The sequence below is a fragment of the Scatophagus argus genome, chromosome 11 (assembly GCF_020382885.2).
Source record: "Scatophagus argus isolate fScaArg1 chromosome 11, fScaArg1.pri, whole genome shotgun sequence".
NCBI lineage: Eukaryota > Metazoa > Chordata > Actinopteri > Scatophagidae > Scatophagus > Scatophagus argus.
In genome coordinates this window covers 20373343-20390411 of record NC_058503.1, presented here as the reverse complement: position 1 = coordinate 20390411, position 17069 = coordinate 20373343, and the positions used below count along the sequence as shown (strand labels likewise).

General features: G+C 41.6%; 1 protein-coding gene across 6 annotated transcripts in view; it reads right to left on the bottom strand.

The window, feature by feature from the left end:
* Window positions 1-197: 197 nt before the first annotated feature.
* LOC124067572 (PTB domain-containing engulfment adapter protein 1) overlaps window positions 198-17069 on the bottom strand; it is a 60691-nt gene continuing 43819 nt past the window's right edge. For 4 of the 6 annotated variants that reach the window (XM_046405010.1, XM_046405009.1, XM_046405011.1 and 1 more), the window contains 10 exons: window positions 11457-11518; window positions 8845-8916; window positions 6429-6527; window positions 6109-6246; window positions 5818-5934; window positions 5143-5229; window positions 3923-4153; window positions 3602-3740; window positions 3313-3407; window positions 198-1018 (listed from right to left, as the gene is read on the bottom strand). In XM_046405010.1, coding sequence (XP_046260966.1) covers window positions 947-1018; window positions 3313-3407; window positions 3602-3740; window positions 3923-4153; window positions 5143-5229; window positions 5818-5934; window positions 6109-6246; window positions 6429-6527; window positions 8845-8916; window positions 11457-11518 — 1112 coding nt within the window. In that variant the 3' untranslated portion in view covers window positions 198-946. Of the gene's footprint in view, window positions 1019-1400; window positions 1472-3312; window positions 3408-3601; window positions 3741-3922; window positions 4154-5142; window positions 5230-5817; window positions 5935-6108; window positions 6247-6428; window positions 6528-8844; window positions 8917-11456; window positions 11519-17069 lie in introns of all 6 variants that reach the window. The other 2 variants (XM_046405008.1, XM_046405012.1) reach the window with 2 other exon arrangements.

Sequence of the window (17069 nt, the reverse complement as noted above, 5' to 3'; positions counted from 1 at the left end):
TTCCAGGCACTGAGATATTTCAGTCTGTGGAGGAGCGATCAAGCAACACTGCCATCCACAGAGCTATTATGAGCGTGGCTCATGATAAAATCTTGCATTTAATAAGAAAAGATTTCAAGTACAAAAAAACTATATGAAAAACTAAGCGAAAAAAAATCAACCAAATCAATATTAAATGATAGAATCAGTAAGTGGCATTTTTGGAAGTTAAATTTTCTTTAATAACTGCAACAGCAAAGTCAAATAATGGGAATAGTACTGTTTATGGACAGAGGCTGTCCAAACAAAGTGCCCTCTGGTGCAAGAAAAGCAGGCTAAAATTAAGACAGTAAAGTAAAATTGTGACAAGCAAACACTGAGGTGGCAACTCATAAAATGCAAAAAACAAAAACAAAAACAAAAAACAAATGAACAACAATAACAATTCGATGTCAAAAATAAACAGTAGACATGTCAGTAAACAAAAAAATATATATCAGGCTGGATTAATTAATACCGAGTAAAATAAGCTATATGATATTATGGCCAAGCTGTGTTAAAGATACAGATTCCATTTATTCCATTTATTTTCATCGCCAGCGTGTGTTTGGAATACAAACAGGAATGTGTTAGCAATACAGAATTGAAATGGCGCATACACACAAACGATCTTATATGAAAATTCTGTGTACCATTGGACATATTGGACTATTTACATCTCTCATTGCCTGTGCAAGCAAAGGTACTCAAAACTACTCCTTCCATAAGTTTTTTTTCTTTTACAAAAATAGCTCTTTTCTATAATGGATCTGAGTTTACCTTGAAATATCGAAAAACCAATCTAAATGCAAATGCATATAAACCTCAAGATGAAAACTGTGACATCTTGACTCGACCGTGGAGTGGATTTTGGCACTTCTTCATACAAACGAGTTAAAAGTACACGACAAAGAGCGTCTTCTTGGCATCAGCAGCGGCTGTCTAGCGGATCCAGGGAGAAGACGGTGCCCTCTAAGGTTAGTCCCATTTTGAACCCCTCCTGGAAGACAAGCCAAGAGAACAGCAGTGTTGTTCAGTGACAACACACTCTCAAACTCTGAGAGATTACATGCTGTTGGATAAACAGGAGGTTTGAGCAATGTTTAGATTAGAGGCAATGGGAAAAAGTCTATAAACCTCTGTGGGTAAAGCAGGATGAAATGCTACAGAAAGCATGTAGCTCCAACATGCATGAAACAAGCCATGCACCAAAACTGACACGCATTGGTGAAACTGATTATTATCAAAAGTCAAGAGGAATTTTGTTTTTCATATGGATCCTCAAATTTACGTGAAATTGGTTCCAAAAACTAATTTACGTGGGAGTAATTACTGCCTTAAGAATCAACATCTTAGACTATAAAAAGTGACTGTTTGCTCACATGAATTCATTTCAGAGATGATGGAAGAGGTAAATTTGCATCACACAGGACTCCTGAGAGCAGGCAACATGCTGCAAACATGCAAACCAAAGACACAAGCACAGTCACAACACAGACATTAAAGCTAGCACAGAGCAAAGAGTACAAACCATCTCTGCCGCTACAAGTGGAGAGCACAAGAGATGAATTCAGTTGTTAATTATTAAGAAGCGGAGGAGACTAAAGGGAAAAAAAAGTTTAAATACACGAAAAGCAAGTCTGTCAGTGCAACATCGCCTCCTACTGGCAAATGCCTGCTAAAACTCAGCAGGTATTGTGCAGAATAGAACCACAAAGCTGATTTTCCGTTCCAGAAGTCATTATTTTCTATTCACACTATAATTCAAAACCTTGTAGTTTACTGCTTTACACAGAGCCACAGTTAATGACTTCGCTGTGGTTACTCCTTCTCATAGCCCACCTTAATAGCAAACCAACTTAATTGCTGTAAACGATTAAGAATATTTGAGAATTAGTATGTTTTAATTTCAATTATTAGACTATTTTAAAACATAAAGTCTGACTTCTATTACAGGACTTCACTCGTTAAACAGAGTTTTTAAATGATGACACACTTTATACTTGCATTTGAAGTAAACAGACATCATCCTGCTGTCGTCAATACATTAACAGGAACAGCCACAGCTAGCTTTTGTGGCAAAGCAAAACTCTTAAAATGTAAATGGGGAATATATTTAAATGTATGTAACAGTTGACTGAATAAGTTCTCTCTTTAGTTTCAGTTTACACGTTTCTTTTGCTTTATAAAAAGCCGCCGTAGAGCTGCAGCTTTTAAGCTGAACCTGAACAGTCATGTCATTTATATAATATTACCAAGAATGTGATCTGCCTAATTCTGTTCACCTTAATGGGTTTCTGTTGGATTAATTAGGCCGCCCAAGCATCTTACATGCATACATGTCATCTTATGTCTTAATAAATCTTAACAGAAATCTTAACAGCCTCACTCAGGAACCCGTGTTTGTTCCAGTCACAGTAATTAGATTAGCCGCTGTCCTTTATCACCATTTTCCCCCAGCCCCAATGCAAAGTTTTTGCGTCCTCCCAGGAAGACCCGCCCTACAGATTGCGATCCACTAAGCCACAGTGATAGCAAAATTATCTGATGCTTCTAAAGAAAGCAACACAATATGAACGAGTCCCTGGTGAAATACAATTGATCAACTTTGTATTCATACTTCCAGACAGGAGAGTCTAATTATGTGTTGTTTCTGAAAAGCTTAAATCATCAGTTTTCTTTATTTCTGCACACCAAATAAAACTGCTTTCATCAGAGTATAAATACAGTTACATAAAACTGGTTCTCTGTAACAGTAAGGCAATTTTACTGAATGCTGAGATCATTTCCACTTGTTTTCACTTCATTGAAATGCATGAAGGAGCACAAAAGACGTTTTATTAAGGGATTTCTAAATTAAACTGGTTTCGTGTCCCTGGTGAATCTAAATAACGATGTGTCAGCTGAGGATTTCATTAAATTCCTTATTCGCTCAGCTCTTTCACAAAGAACATAAAAAGGAAGCTAAACTAAAGTAACCTCTGCTTGTTTTACTTCTCTGAGCACAACAGTGTGGGAAAACATTTGAACATTAATAATGTTAATAAAGAAGGGAACTGGAGCTCCCTTGCAGGCCAATTAGGACCAAACTTTCCAGATGTGATTCAGCACTGCTGCCCACCTCGGAGACGTCGCCCATGATGCACAAAGCCTCAACAAGAACAAATTTTATTCTTCAAAGTGATGGTGCTGACGATAAGGCAGACGAGAGTGCTGGGCAGCACAGTTTAACCCAGCCTCCCCGCCGTTCTTTAAATCACAAAGTGGGTGAATCAGATGCAGACAGGCGCTCACCTGCATCTCATCCAGCTTTGACTGAATATCTGGAGGGAAGTCAGCTGCCCCACAGGTGAACGGATCAAATGGCTCAGCACCAAACAGGTCTTTACCTACAAACACAGGCCGCAGACAAACATCACACTGACTGGAAAGGAAAACAATGACTTTAACGGGAACTGAAATAACTTCTTCTAAGAACAATGCTGTAAATATTTACACACAGTGTTTAATTCCATCTATCAAAACCTGGAGAACTTATTAAAACCCATAAATCTGATCAGAGAGCCATGAAGGAGATGCTCACTGATATCTGGTGGTAATGTGGTCGGCGGTGGTGGTGGGCAGCCGTTGCTGGCCAATGTGGGCTCCAGTGGCGTCACAGGAGAGAAGGGAACCATGTCGAAAATGTCTGTGGACTGCGGTTTCATGGAGATGCTTCCTGCCTGTACATGAAGTCGGGGAAAGGGTTTAGCCAAGGAAAGACTTTTGTAAACTTGCACAAACTACAAAGCTACGTTTCCACAAAGGCAAGACAAGAAACAGAAAAGGCAGAAGACAGAAAAGCAGGAGACATTACAGCCTCAGGGGCAGCAACAGAAAGAAGGAAAAAGCATAGAGTGTTTACGCGAGGCCGCGGGATGCTGCATCCCTCGGTAGGCTTAGGAGGAAGAAGAGCAGGTTTGGCAGGCGGAGGAGTTAGTAGCCCCGCAGACAGGTTGGACTCCGGCGAGCTCATGGGAGTGAGCGTGACAGAGGAGATTTCCAGACAGGAGAGCGACTTGATGCTGTGACACCAGAAGAGAGAGGAGGGCCTCTGCAGCATGTACGTTTCATTAGCTGCGTTTATGTGCAGCGGCTGAGAAAAGATGGCAGACAGAAAACGACCAGAGAGAGACAATATTATTCAGCGAAGTAGAGGGGGAAAGGTGTGGGCAACTGCATTCACACGAGGCTGACGCAGGTACTGGCATTTGGCCCAATCAGAAGGCGGATGTATCACATTCCTCATCAGACCAATCAGGTGTGTAATTGCTTTGCTTCAGACACAACGTAGACTCCCATGACTCCCGCCAGATACGTCTGTCATTCCGAACTTGGGCTGAGGATGTCTGATTTGATTTAACGGCAGAAGCAAACTCACCTGTCCTTACAAAAAAACGTTGAAAAGTTTAAAGGGGCTGTTCACCTCAAAATGACAAATACTTCTTTTTCTTCTTATCTGTAGTGCCATTTATCTATCTGGACTTTTTAGGTATGCAGTGCAGAGTTCTGGAGATATCATTTGTCAAGATGTCTGCAGGACGAGAGCCCCGCACGTTCGTCTTGCAATTATTTTCTTCCTACCAAACTTCACTTTGCAGAAGGAAACGTGCATCTACTCAAGTTCCAAGTTCTGTTGTTTTTGAGAGAAAGCAGACGCATCTCTACAGCTGACAAAACTTTCAAAAACAATCTAGAAGGGCAAATAGCTCTACAGGTAGGAGAGAAAAATCTTTATTTTTTAACTCTGCGGTGAACTGTTGCTTTAAACTTTCCGAATTTAAAAGTGGTCATGGAGATCACTTGACTTTCAAACGATTTGAGAGCCATGTTACATAGGCAAGGTGTGCTAATTTGTGTGGAGACATAGCAGTTACGGTGAGACTGCTGTGCCTCGTTCAGTCGAGCACACGTCGGGTTTAGATTAGTTAGTTTGAGATTTAGATTAGTTTAGATAGACTTTGATCACACATTTAAGCATGTAACACTGTCCCTCCGTTGTGGTCAGACCGGCTGCCATTCAGAAAGACGTTACACAGTCTTGCTTTAATATGTAGAATCTAAAGTTTTTGTGTTTGTCCTTACTGGTGGCACGTGAGCAATCATCAGCTGTTCTTCAAGATCTTGAAGTTGTTGCTTCAGCTCAGCATTTTCTGTTTCCAGTTCTTGAATCTGCACAAAAACAATAACAGTTCAGTAATTTTAGGAGCTGCAGTAAAACTTAATGTGAGATTGTTTTTCTCAAAGTACTGTTTAAACATACAATATCACCTCAGACTGTGTAAAATCTGCATGTATATTAATGAAACTTTACGTTACTATTTATGTATTGTAAGTGTTTTAAACTTCTTCCAAGAAGCTAAAACATCAACCAGAACTTTTAAAACTGTTTTAGAAATAATGCAAATGAATCTTTTGCAACCACATCCCATCAGCCATTTAATCAAGTTTACACTGATGTTTTAATAAATCACAATTTACAAACAAAATCGCCAGGGAAGCTCCCCAGCTTCACCAGGGTGCACAACAATTCCATTCCAGACTAAGTCAGCAACAGCAGAGTTTACCATCATTGATATTCATTACTGACATTTTTCATCAACACAGCTTAATTGTCCATGCTGGATCAGTTAAAACAATCGATATAAACAAGCCTTGCATTAATTAATAGGAATATCAATGTGTCAGCATGGGGGTACAAGTTTTCAAATTAATTAACGTCCGCGTGAGAGCAGACAACCAGCTGGACGTGAGACGTACTCTTTTCTGTAGGCTCCCGATCTGTTTCCTGGTTTCCACGTCTTTGCCTCCAGACTCCAGAAACTTCTTGTAGGCCAAGTCGAAGGCCTGACCAATAGTTAGAGTTATCTCCTCAGCCTGCAGCAAGGGAGCAATGACTCGATCATGATATTCACCCGAAACGCCACTACAGCTTATTTTCAGCTGAAATGCACAGCATCAAAATATAAAACATCTGCAGAGATTCCAAATTCTGCTAAACGTGTTATACATTTGTTCCAGTGAAGAGAAAAGGAAGCAGGAGACACTTACACACTTTTCACTGTCAAACACGTAGCAGAGGTGTTTGTTTGATTCGGAGTCTTTGCAGATAAAAGTGAATATCCTTTTATCTGTTTTGTCATCCGCACAAAAGGATATCCGGTGCAACTGACAGTTATGCTGCACTTCCTGGAAAACAAACACCATGCCTTCATTATTTACTGACAAAAATTCCCTCTTTCACCGACTCTCTTGTCATTATAAGTATATGTTGTCACTTGTCAGCTTCAGGTGTCAGGTACAGTGTCAACATACCTGGAAAACAAGACAATAAATATAGAGTTACTATATAAACAAATATTTGGACTTACTTTAGTCTTGGGATCCAATATCTTCACGCCATAAATGGAGATCTGCAATTCCACTTTGGGGATCTTTTGTCCCTCTGACTTCTTGATGTGTCTCTGAAACTGTGAATGAGGGGAAAAATCACAAATAGAAAAATCTGAGTCGCAAATATTTTTAGGAAAAACAGCACATGCTAATGACATATAGCAGCACAAATCTAGTCAAAGTCCATAAGCAATGGAAATGCTTTTAACATTACTGATTTCTTTGGACACTGGAGGCAAGCAGAAAAACCTGAAGGAAGAATTGCCTGTTTGCACGTTTGGCAGACACGGGAATGCGTCACTTGAAGTCATTTTTCTGGCCATCTGACACCTAAGTCCAATATCCTCTCTCCATGTGGCCCTGCTTTGGTCCTCACCATCTCCTGAGAAAAAATATCTGGCTCTTTAGGTGCTAAATGAGCCACTATGTTCACCAGCTAGCTGCTACATTAGTCTGTCCACGTTTGCTGGCTGGTAGTGTACAATGGGGTTTATCCAGACATTTTTTCATAGCAAACTGCTACCTGCTCATATATGTCATGGGTCTATACAAGAAGTTCCTTGAAGGTTCAGTGTTTTACAGAAGATTAACAAGGAAATTAAACAAAGCTGTAACTGGTCGAACGCATCGCTCTTTTAAGGACAGCCAAAAAACATGCAGTTTTTCACAGTACTTGACAGTGATTTTGCCAGCTGACATGAATAGGAACAGAGCTGGGCAGTCTTTTGCAGGTCTGTTAAAAGGCGAGTCGACACTGTCAGCTGAGGAGACACTACCATTACAGGAAAGGACACTAGAAGGAAGTTGATAATACCCTACAATTACCCCACAGTTTCAATATCTGTAGACAAAGTATAGACTACAGCCATAGGAATGAGAGAAGACCCAATGTGCAGCTCTGACATTTGCCTGATTTCACTTTCGAACATCAAACCTCTTGATGATAGAGTGTGTGTTTGTGTAGGTCAATGAGATACTGCCATATATTTACAGCCCCTAAAACTGCAGCATTTCAAGGCTTAAAATAAAATGACGAATTCAGCTGTAATCGAGCCGTTGTATGACCTTCAGTTTAGCTGCTGTGATTTAAGATGTCGACTCCTCAGACACAAACATGAACAGCAGAGACAAGCTACAGGGAGATTCATCTTGCTTGAGCAAATACACACACTCGCATAAAACTACAGCTTTTGACCTGGATCTCAATTCTCATTGTTACACCACCAACAATTTCTTTCCTTCACATGACCTTTGGAAGGATAAGTCTGTTAACAACTGCCAGTGTCTCTGAGAGAGTAACCATGGAGCCTTTGGTCTCCAGACAGGCTTTCAAAGATCAAATGTAATGTAACAATAGAGGTATGGGTTTGGGAAAGCAGTCCTCCCCCTACAAGTGGCCTCACAGATTCAACTCTTGGCAGGAGAAGACACAGGAGAGGCCAGCAGGCAGCGAGCACAGCCACATTACCAAGGCGCTGGGAGAAAGGAGACGTTCTCTGGGTTGTGTTCCCATGCATAAAGGCTAGCACTGCTAGTTTAGTTAACCCTGATGAATGTTCAGGTGTTTGAAAGGAACTCGGGTTAAGCGTCATTCACACGGCAATTTCTAATTAAACTGTGCCTGATTACATCAGAAAAGCAAAACCCTTAAGTATGGCTGCAGCACAGCAGTGAGTCGGAACCAGGCATTTAGAGGGAGAAGGAGGAGGAAGACAAATGAAAAATACAGGAGGGCATTGTGCTGCATGAATACAGATATAAGGTGACCACTCTGCAGAGTCTTGAACTCACCCCCTTCACCACCAAAGCCACACTGAGCTGCCCAAGTGCTGAGCGTGGCAGGGATTATGAGGTGGCTTCACACATAGTTATGACAGTCACATAAGAGTCCATCAGCAGAACAGCATGGACCATAATTATTTCAAAGTTATTTATGTAATAATATTATTGAAAATATTAGACCATACTCCTCACGGGGGAGCCAGTGGTGGAGAACATTAATTGCCAAGGGGTTTTGTGTCGCTAAGTTCTGCTCTGATGTACTAAAGCACTTGTATTTAAATAAAGTGACTTATTGAGCAAAGATGACAGGTTGTTAAGGTTGGAGGATTCAAGCACGGGGTAAGAAAACAACAGGTTTCATTTTATTGAGTTCTACATCTGCCCGGGGAAGGTTGACGGGGCAAACGGCTGTGCTTATCCAGCACTTACAGGCATCCACACTCAGGAGCTAAAAAACTCCAAGGGCACCTTGCTGCTAACTGATGAGGGAGGGAAGCATTTGTCACTCAGCTTCCCCCTCCCCTTCCTCTCCTGCTCTGAGTCTCCAATGTGGTCACTCAAAAACACTCATCTATCCTTTAGGCTACAGCTCTCTCCGAGGACTGGCTTTACCTTTAGCTTCCTGACTGCATCCTTTACAACTTCTGTGCCTTTGGGGGCTTCAACCTCCGTGTTTCCAAGGAACTGGAGAGAGAAAACATAAAAGTTCAAATTAATGTAGATGACATTTGGACCAAATTATTCACACTCACTCAAAATGAGGACCGCATGGATCAAACATGTACGCCTAACCACGCAGTCGGACATGCGCAGCACTTCTGCTGATCTCCAACAGATGGAGCCATTAACCTTTGAGCGTGAACGTCACGTTTTCCACCTGGCAGCAGCAGCAGTGATTGTTCCAGTCACATTCACTGCTTCAGTGCCTTCTGAGCTTAATGTGTGTAACCTGCTCCAGTATCAGACCTCATAAAAACGGGTGTCAGCTCCTTAAAGGTTGGGAAAACAAAATAACAACATCTCCCACTGGAACACAGCACACAGCTCAGAAAGACAAGGACTGTGTGAAATCTGTGCAAAGCTTTCCATGACTTTTGCTCATGTCCACTCTTGTCCTTGCATATGCTTTATATGGACTGACGCTTTACTCCACAAGTGATTGTCTTGCTTCTTCACTTGTTTTGTTTAGGATATTTCATGAGCTTGGTAATTGGTACGATTATTCTGACTGCAGCGTTTTCATGCTGATATTCAAAAAAAAAAAAAATCACTTTAATTACGTTTAACAGAAATATAAAACAAAACGCTAAAGAATAGAATAATTTTAAATAACGTAATTACATAAACAGTCTTTTCTAAATTATTTTTAGAAACAACAGTCAGTTGTGGAAATACCAAAATGGCGCTTCTCAATAGAGCCAGAAAACAGATTGAGGCTTCATGAGAAATTGTCAGCAGTCTGCGCCGGTGTGACAAATGTACTCCACACACTTAAGGGCATGTCCAAGAGCGTCGCTGACAGGTGCCCAGAATAGAATGGAGAAGCTCTCGTTCCTGACCGGTGCATTCTGGGCTACGACTGGGGAGGTTTCACAAGGCAGACCAAGCCTGGAGGCTCATCCATCAACTGGTGCATGCAGCTGAAAAAAAAACAAAAAAGAAAACAAAAAACGGACCACGCCTGCCCCTCAGGATTCACACACGAGCTTAAAGGGACTGTGCACCCTCAAATGCAAAAATCGAACAGAATATGCACAGAGAGAGCACACATATATTTCAACCTCCTCACAGCTCTGCATAGTTCACGGAGATGACCAGTGAAAGCCTCACACACGAGCTCCACCTCATCCTCTATGCACTCCTGACTGAAAGGTTCGCACACATCCAGAAAGGGCACGATCTGTGTCATGTGCAATTTAAGTTACTTCTGAATACGATGTGATTGCTGATGATCACAGACGCTGCTCCCATTCATCTCTCGTGTAATTTCCTCCTGAGGTCAACGACTACTGTTGATTACAAAGGTCAGAAGAGACAAAAGCCAAGTGCATGTTGACATCTTAGAGCAAAGAAGCGGCTGCGCTGTGGAATGAATGGGCGACCAAAGTAGGCGACTGTCTCAATCGTCAGGTAACAAGGACATGACGCAACCTGAGTATAAGGCTGTGTGGTCAATTTATTACAGGGGTCAGTCTATAATGTGAAATCCAGGATATTAAAGTGTTCATGTGTGCTGAAGTAGCAGATCACATGTCATGCTTCCTTCACAATACTTCATCTTAGGTTTAGTTCCAGAAAGCCTTGAGGAAAACATTTGGGGTCAAGAGCAGAGGAGAATATTGTTTAGTCCTGCCACCAAATCAATTCACTCCAGACATGAACGATTTTTATGATCTCAATGAATCGATGGATCAGAAAACCCCAAAAATCCTTGTTGTTCTTGAGAAAAATGGTAGATCTTTCTCTAATCTAACTGCAAAATTGTAAACTGAGCTTATGTTCAACAATTCATAGTGCTTTAAACTGGAGAGAATAAGCCAAGAACAGTCTCAGCACTTAGGCTGTCTCATTCCCTCCAATTCCTTCAGTGATGAGTGGTGTACTCAGATCTCAGCAAACTCAGCCAGACAGGCAACTCATCAGTTAAAGCAGACATTACACTTTGATTTCAGAGATGGGGCGCTTCAGCAGTGTGGGGGATGTGCGGGGTGCAGTTTTTGGAGATGCACCTCAGTTGCATCATAACGTTTCAACACGATGTGGGCTGACAGATTCAGCGCCTTGTAGGGGAGAAACTCTTTGTCCAAATGAAGCAGAAAACCGGCGTGACAGGGAGGTGCTCGCCGAGTGAGGCGGTCCTCCTGAAAGATGTGTGTGTTGGACCTCGTTTCCAGCTAAGACTGAGAATGTCATCTCATTTCAAGATAATCTCACGTCAGGAACAAACAAACAAACAAATCAGGCAGGCTGAAACACATTGAAACGTTCAAATTAAAGTTTGACTGTGATAATTTTCCCAGCATCCCAACACACCATCTACACTGTAGCATCCTGTAATATACACAGTTTAGACAGACGGTTTATACTAAAACTGTGGTGGCATCCGAGTAAATCATACACCATTAAACATCCAGATTACAACACTTAGGTGTTGGGCAATACAGGGGGTTCCTTCAGGTGCAAATGGGAAAAACACAATGCAACAGTCTGACGGTGAAACATACCTTGGCGTTGTAGGGTATGTAATGCTTGGCCAGTGCGTCCGGGGTGTGCATCCATGTTTTATCTGAAATGATACAAACCACTCACTCAGTAAAGGGGTCAACGTTCTCTTCAATATGGTATGGCACAAACCTCAACACACAACAAAGCACAAAACGTAAAAACATTACATAACTGCATCATTCTGTGATACTTGAGTGAGCAGGTACAATCTCAAGAGAGACAGAAGGTTTTACAGCATCAAATCACACACCACCAGCTATGTTGGTGAAACTGAATCATATTTTATGGAGCCTTGTTTTCCCTCTCACGTCCTCCATCTGCTCTGCCTCAACTCTCAGTGATTTAGCTTCCTGACTGGCGGACAGATTTACTTATCACTGGTGCTGATAAGCTGCCGTTACCTAGTTCAGTTAGCAGTTAGTCCTAACACAAAACTTTAGGAGGAGGGAGTTTTCAGCCCTGGAGCAGGGAATAGTAAGGGGACTGAATCCAGAATGAACACCAGATCCAGAATCAGGCGAGTGGGCAACAGAAAAAGGCTCAGCAGCCTCCAATCATGACAGAAGTGAAGACACTGAAGAGGAAATGCCTTTTGATTTCCAACAATTCTGCAATATTAAAGGCTGCAAGACAGAGATGCTGATTTGGAATTCATTCCATTGGACTTTTTGGGATCATTAGCCGCTTTGCTTTGTCTTTTTGTTGCACTGTTTGCAGAGAGAAACCTGAAACCGTGGGGGCGGCCCCGCCCACTAAAAACAGACCAGAAATATGTGTTCGAAAAAGTAAAAGATCACAGTTGGGTTTCATGTACTTTATTTTTTCAATCTTTATTTTAACAGGCGAGTTTCACTGAGAGAAAATCTTTCATCACTCACACATTCACACCAGGAAGTTGCTCAGTACACGCACGGTCTGATTTGTTACGGGTTCACACTTGCTGGCACAAAAAAGTGGCCATTAGCCAAGAGTAAAATGATGCTTTTCACTTTCCCACCTTATTTGTCCTGAAGCTCCCATAACTGAACGTGTGACCTTGTGGACATCAGGACAAATCTCTGAAAGTGTTTTCAGAGTGAGTGCAGGACACATTTTAGAAGGGGATGGATTGAACACGCACAATCACACAGGTAACACAATACACCTGCTGATTCCATGCTGTTCCACTGACTGACTGAGTGGCAGTTACATGCAAAGGAGAATAACAACGACCCACCGACGGCGATGAAAGAGAAGACTGCGACAGACTGAAATAGGCTCAACGTGTATTTTTTGGGTGAGAAACACTGAATGTAAAACACAAAGTTTGTTTGTTTACAAGAAAAAACTTCAGAGAGAAACTTTAAGGTGAAGATTCCTCAAAATGTCTTAAATTTGTGCTTGTAACTAAGGCTGACAAAGTAAAAAGAATAGACACTGGGACGAAGAAAGGCTGCACTGGGGTTTCTAGAAAGCTTCGAGATAAGTGAGAGTCTTGAGATACAAACATCCAGAGAGGCGGCCGCGTGCTCATCTTCTGCTCTGTGAGGGTCGAATAAAACTTTTTGGGAGCTACAATCCAGGAGATACTTTTCCTTGTCACAAAAACATACAGAAACACTCCACACACACCTGCTCAGAGCGTGTGCTGCGAGCTGATTACTGCACTTTTATTTGAGTCCACTAACTCTGTGTGAAACTGGCTTGTCGATCTTGATGGGAGACCTGAGAAGTTATGTCCCTCAGTATGGACAGATCCAACAGCCCACACAGCAGAAATAAACACGTCAGCAGCCAGTCAGTCTGCTGCTTCCTGTACTGTACTCTTCAAACTGACAAATTATTATATATTGTGATGAAAATCAATATTGATCAATAAGGAAAATACCTGTCAAAGATGTAATTTATTGAACTGGCTCATCTAGGCCTATCAGATTGAGAGTTAAAAGACCAGCCGATGGTCTTATAGCTGACTCGCATTAGTTTTACTTGGATTGGACTCCTAAAACTGATAGAATAACTAAGTCAATGAACAAAGTTGTGTCTTCAAGATAAACATCACTTGTATTTTGAGTATAATGTTTGACACAATGTCACACATCACGATATGAGCATTTAATAGCTTACTTAAAAAATAACAGACACTCTTTGAAGAGACGAGGACAAAACGAGCAGCAGACCAGAGATCATAACGTCGTCGCTGATGGCTTTCAGTATTTTCTTAATCACCCATTGATTAAGGATCCTTTTCTTCCTCCGTTTCGCATTCATAAACAGCTTATCGCTCTGTTAATGAATCTTGCGACAAAGACGCATGACTGTGACCTGGGGAGCCACTCAACTTCTGAGGGCTGATTGTGTTAATCAGGATTTGCAAGGTGCAAATGATGTGAATCACCTTTGCCATGTCCTCTGCACAAGTATGCTAATGACTTTGTTTACATTGATGTTGTTGGCTAAGTGGCTTGATGAATTCAAAGTCCGTTTTAATTAGTGTTAATGTGTTGCTCCACATTTGCTTAATTGTGACTGCTTATGTTTGCTAATCTGCCGTGTTACTTACAAGCAAACCAATTGACAAATTCTCGACATGCAAAGGAAGTCATGTTTTATTCTTGTGGAAATTAGGCTGATGGCAGCAAATAAATGATGCAGGGAGACAACTGTAGACACGCAGAGATGCTAACTTTGTTTCACTTTTCAGACACTTCATGGTAAATGGGGAGACTTTTTCTCAACTTAAACTGTCCTGCTTTTAAGTATACCTAACAGTTGTACAATGTGATTATCCCCTGCCTGCACCTGGCGACACTCTCCTCCAAGGTGCAATCAATTTCCTAGTGGGACTCTTGAATGAAAGCTGACAGAAGGACACAGCATCTCCTCCTTTCTTGTACAGCTAAGGAGGCTAGGAAACTGTAAATTAGAAGGAAAAAGGAAAGTGGATAGTAGGAGGAGAATGCTGAGGGCTGACACAGCGACAGGGTGGGTAGCTGACACCTTTTTCAAGGCATCAGTACACACTGTTCTGATTAAAAGGGGAAACGGGGGAGGGGGTACATGTCTTTCTCTGCGCTGCATAACATAGAAACTATGTGAGCTCACCAAAAGTGGCAAAAGTTACAAGTGCTCTCCGGGTCACCAAAAGTGAGGATTAACTGCTGGGGCGTAAGGATGAGTCGTGTCATCTGAAGGTCTCTCTGTGGGGTCTGGTTGTCAGGTGTTGGATGAAGATTTGAGGCGATGGCAGCTTGGGAAGTGGCAATGGATCTCACACACTGTCACACTACAGGGTGCTGAGTACACGTCTCTGGAGACTGGGACTGCATTGCCTCTGAGTGGTTCTCAGCAGAACCAGTTAGCACATGTGAAAGCAGAAAGGTCACGAGTCCTTCATGCATGTCTCACTCCGGCAACTACTGTCACCAGCAATAACTGCCTCGTGTTTCCCCTGTCACATCACGGGGCTGGATCTTTCTGAAAACTGGTACTTTATCGTTTTCCAGCTCCTGCCAATTAGAAAGCAGTGAGGTTATGACTGTAAGAGGAATACACGATGGAAAAAATGGTTTACAAAAGTACAAAGAAATAAGTAATAAATAATAGTTTTAATAATAAATGTACTTTTTTTTTTGGATCACCTTGACCCAGAAGGCGTTACACATCACCCTGATGTGGTGTGACAGATATAAATGGTTAATCAGTGCATGGGACAAAACCAAAAAGTGTGTACCTTTAGTTAACAATAAAGACTAATTCCTTAGCATCATGAACAAATAAAGTCTCTGGTGTAGTGATGGCTCTTATCTGCCTCAGCTGTGGGTTACAGAAGTGCTGTTACATGTTACTGTGTGCACGTCATGAGGCGAGCAGTTCACATTAGCAGACCAATATAAAACTAAGTGTATCTGCATTAAAACTCAGATTACACTGGCCATGCCGCCTTCAATACTAATCATTTTACATTAACAATAAATCTTATTGTGCAGAAAAACTTCAGGCTTAAGCAAACATTTGTATTGCACAGGAAAGCCCAGCACACTGTGGTAATTTGTGGATTTATTGAGCGTTTGATCTACTAGACTGTTCTCAGGTATATCTCCTTATCTACAAGCTAACAGCTGTATTTCATTTACCACACTCTTCTTTATCTCATTTACGCCTGTGAATCCAGGCAATCAGGTGATAAAGGGTCCTCACAGTCCCTGATGTCAATGAAATGTGCATCCAAACAACCAAGTACTTGGTTCTTCTGAAGGTTCTCGGTTCTTCTACATATCCTTCTTCAACTTTGGAAATACAGTAAATACAATCGAGTAGAATATTTCACAGAAAAAAGAAAAAATGACAAAATATGCAAGCTGTGCCAAATCGACCTTAAATTGAAGAAGCTTTCAAAGACTCTCGGAGCAGCCGCATTTTGTAACTATTTTCCTAAAGAAATATGTTTGTCCTCCTCCAAATTAACCATCAAATTAACCAAACAAAATGGCACTTTTTGTCTACTGGCTTCTGTTGCTCATTTATGTGGTTGATTTCTTTGCAGAATTTGCAATTTTTCACCTCACCATGTACAGCACTTGTAAAAAACAGGTAGAATACAAATGATGTTATTATTATTCATAGTGACATTGAATCATTTCATTAACAGCCATATGTAAAACACTGTTTTCTCACTAGTGTTGTGGTCATCCCTCCTTAATATTCTCCAAGCTTTGCTCTTACACTGAGAGCTTGAGTGCTGCGCTGTGAGTGCACAATTTTTCTATAGGGCCACGAGCAGCAGGCAGGCAATAGCCTAATTCACTGCAGTGCTCAATCAATGACACACAATGAATTTGCTGGGTATGCACAGTTTTCCATCGTGCAAAAGACATCTTCAAATGGACTCTAAGCAGGACCTAAACCACACTTCCACTGAGGCCCAGTGGAACAGAGCTCCTTTGAGATAAAGCATTTTAAACGGAGCGACTGTCTGGGCACAAAAATCCATCTGGTCCATATGTCAACTGCTGTGTGACGGCAGCGTGAAAGGCAGAAAAGGCTGTGCAAAGTGTTGCAGTGACAGAGAAAGAGTGACAGTGTGTCCTGAGAGAGAGTCTCACTTGAGGTTTTGTCTCCACCACATGCATACTGAGGATACGGACAAAAAACATCACAATCTCCCTTCACAATACACACATACAGCCTGACAAACTGAACCACTCTGAGAGCAAAAACTTTACATTATCGCCAGGTTCCCGTATTGGATTAAATTTTATTGTGCAAGTCTTCATGCTTTTGAATGAAGGCCCTGTAACTTTACTTAAAGTCATTCCTCACTAAAAAAGCTCTTGAAATTGTTTGCTCAAGTGAAGATCAAATTCAGAAAGTATTGCTAGCAGGAAGAAATTCAGGGTCCTTTCAGGACTGATACGGATTACACTGAGCCAGGATCACAGACATGGACGCATGCAAACCATCACGGTCACAGCAGACATTCAGGCAGTCACACATACTGTAAAGCTCTGGAATCTCCTTATACATCACAGTCCTTCTGGCACAAGAGATCACAAATGCACCAATCACATTTATTTGTTTTCTGATCATAGTAACAACGAAGGCTCGAGTAATTGTTCCACCACTTAGGCTGG